Source organism: Hemiscyllium ocellatum, chromosome 21 (genome assembly GCF_020745735.1).
Source record: "Hemiscyllium ocellatum isolate sHemOce1 chromosome 21, sHemOce1.pat.X.cur, whole genome shotgun sequence".
NCBI classification, from domain to species: Eukaryota; Metazoa; Chordata; class Chondrichthyes; order Orectolobiformes; family Hemiscylliidae; genus Hemiscyllium; species Hemiscyllium ocellatum.
Genome location: NC_083421.1, coordinates 56,144,075 through 56,147,198, shown reverse-complemented (window position 1 = coordinate 56,147,198; position 3,124 = coordinate 56,144,075). Strand labels below are relative to the sequence as shown.

The 3,124-nt window shown below is 44.5% G+C and overlaps 1 protein-coding gene across 3 annotated transcripts in view; it reads left to right on the top strand.

The window, feature by feature from the left end:
* LOC132825899 (kelch-like protein 20) overlaps positions 1-3,124 on the top strand; it is a 46,688-nt gene that overhangs the window by 4,371 nt on the left and 39,193 nt on the right. For all 3 annotated transcript variants that reach the window (XM_060841517.1, XM_060841515.1, XM_060841516.1), the window contains exon 2: positions 1,068-1,639. In XM_060841517.1, the coding sequence (XP_060697500.1) occupies positions 1,076-1,639 (564 nt within the window). In that variant the 5' untranslated portion in view covers positions 1,068-1,075. The remainder of the gene's footprint in view (positions 1-1,067; positions 1,640-3,124) is intronic.

The following is a 3,124-nucleotide window of genomic DNA, read 5'->3' as shown; positions in this document are numbered from 1 at the left end:
TGCTCCGCTAAAGAGCTGACCACTCCCCCTTTCATTATTCAACTCACGTCTAAAACATGACCACTTTGGCCTGAAGTCTCATCTGTTTACATGTAAACAAAAGGCCTGACAAAATCCTTTTCATCTCTGTACCAAACCAGACTGATCGGAGCTGGTTTATTACGCCTCCGAGAAAAACCCAAGGCAGAGTCTCCTTGAGCCAAGGAACAGCTTTGTGACACTAGACACTGGGGAATTTTGCATGGCTAATCCACCTAACCTGCATATCTTTGGACTGTGGGAGCTAAGAGTAAAACCAGATAATGTGTGAGGGGGAAGGAACTTTTTATGCAGAGCGTGGTGTGTGTATGGAATGAGCCTCCAGAGGGAGTGGTGGAGGCTAGTACAATTGCAACGTTTAAAAGGGATCTGGATGGTATGAGAATAAGAAGGGTTTGGAGGGATATGGGCCGGGTAGTGGCAGGTGGGACTAGATTAGGTTGGGATATCTGGTCGGCATGGATGGGTTGCACCGAAGGGTCTGATTCTGTGCTGTACATCTGACTCTGACTGTAAGTAGGTTTATGAGAGGGGGCTGATATGCATAGCATAGACAAAGGTATTGTTCAGTTGAGCTGATTAGTTTATTGCGGAAATAGTGCTACGTAATAAGTGCATGGCTTGATGCAGAAGTTGTAGCTTCCTGAATCTTTTTAACATTTAAGTGAAAAAGTTGGTTTGATCTGTTTCTGAGATTAGTGTTCGCCCATGTATCTGGCATTCACACTTCATTTTTACTTGAAATGAAGTCCTGCAACTGGAATTTTGGTTATTTGGTTATGAAGGACAGGAACTGTCCTGGAAGGACAAATCGCTATTTTAAACACTACAGTTTCCAATCTGTCTTGGAGCAGAACTTAAGGCAAAACCCCTAACTTTCTCATCAAAGCCGGACTATTGTGGCCATATCATGTGTTATTCTGAGCAGGTCTACCTGAGGTCTTATCACACTAGGCAGTGGATGGAGATTAATGAATATTGGATGGATTATCCGAATATTGAATTGATTACTTTGCTTCCTCTTTCAGATCTGTGCATGTCTCCAGTGGTGACCGGAATGGATGTGACCAGCCGATGTACAGCTGGTGATCCAAACCGGCTTCCCGAAGGCCTGCCTCAGCCTGCACGCATGCATTATGTCTCCGACAAACACCCCCGACTCACTCTGGATGCCATTAATCAACTGAGGAGAAACCAGGGCCTGTGTGATGTTGTGCTTGTGGTTGGGCTGAAGAAAATCTATGCCCACCGGGTGGTGCTTGCAGCCTGCAGTCCTTATTTCCATGCAATGTTCACCAGTGAACTTGCAGAAAGTCGGCAGACAGAAGTTCTGATTAGGGACATTGATGAGCATGCCATGGAATTACTGATTGAGTTTGCATACACCTCGCAGATCATTGTGGAGGAGAACAATGTGCAGACCTTGCTACCAGCTGCTTGCTTGTTGCAGTTGATGGAGATCCAGGAAACCTGCTGTGAGTTTTTAAAGAGACAGCTCGATCCGTCCAACTGTTTGGGAATTCGGGCTTTTGCTGACACTCACGCCTGTCGCGAGTTGCTGCGGGTGGCAGATAAGTTTACACAGCACAACTTCCAAGAGGTAAGAAAGTATGCTTTGCTTGTCTGCTGTGACTCAGTTGCTTCAGTTTTTTAAAAAATGATCAGGCTTTCTTAAACTCCAAAGTTGTCATCATAAAACTCAACAGTTGAGCCGCAGTATTAGAGCAATTTGGAATGAGAACATTTGGGATTAGTCCTTCTGCTTTTTTTTGTGACACTTCCTGCTGATAGTATTATGAATGAACCCTGCCCATTCTCAATAACCTTCAGTTACTCGTCATGACGAGGCATCCTGCAGAAACATAAATGTGACATTCACATCGTCGAATACGGTTCAGCTTGGGTCCTGTCAGTGCCACTCAGCATCTGACCACATTACACCCTTGGTTCAAAAATGAAAAAAAGAGCTGACCTCTAGAAGTGAGGTGAGAGTTGCTGCCCATGACGACATGTCAGCATCTAACAGAATATGGCATCACAAGTCTTGGCCAAATTAATCAATAGACATTGAAAGAGAAAACTCTTGGCATGTTGGAGTGGTACCTAGTACAAAGGAAGATGGTGTGGTGCTTAGAGGTCAGACATCCTAGCTCCAGGACATTACTACTGAAGCATTCCTGCAATATTCTATTCCCAACCATATTCAACTGTTTCACCAAAGGCATTCCTTCCGTCACAATTCTTTAGATATTGAAGCAGTCATGTCCAAATGCAACAAGACTTGGAACAACCCTCCAGCTTGGGCCGATAAGTTGCAAATAAAATTTATGCCATGCAAGTGATCAGGCAATGACCGCCTCCAAAAAAATAAAGAGGGTCTAGGTGTGTTTTTTGATGATCAATGGCATTACTATTACTGAATCACCCACTATCAACATTCTGGGGGTACCATTGACTGGAAGCTGATTGGCCAGTCACAAAATATTGTAGCTGTAAGAACAGGCCAGAGGTTAAAAATTCTACAACAAGTAACTTGCCTCCTATCTCCCCAGTACTTGTCTGCCATCTACTAGGCATGACAAGAGTGCAATGAAATACACTTCCACTTGGCTGGATGATTGTAGCTCCTACAGCACTCATGTTTGGCACCATCCAGAAAGAAGCATCCTGTTTGATTGACACCACGTCCACCACCATTTCTTAAACATCCATCCTTGTTGCCACTGATGCACAATGGCAGCAGTGTATGTTGTTTACAAGGTGCACTATAACAACTCACCAAACTCCTGTGGTAGTTTCAGAGCCATTAACCTCTACCAACCCAGAAGGACATGGGCAGCAGGTGCATGGGAACACCACTACCACCTGCAAGTTCCCCTCCAAGGCACTCACCATCCTGACTTGAAAATATACGGCTGTTGCTAGGTCAAAATGCTGGAACACACTTCCTAATAGCACTGGGTGTACGTATACCCTACGGACTACAGTGGTTCAAGAAAGCAGCTCACTACAAGCTTCTCCAAGGCAATGAGAAAGAAGCAAATGTATGCTGGTTTATAGCAGTACCCATATCTCATCGACAAAT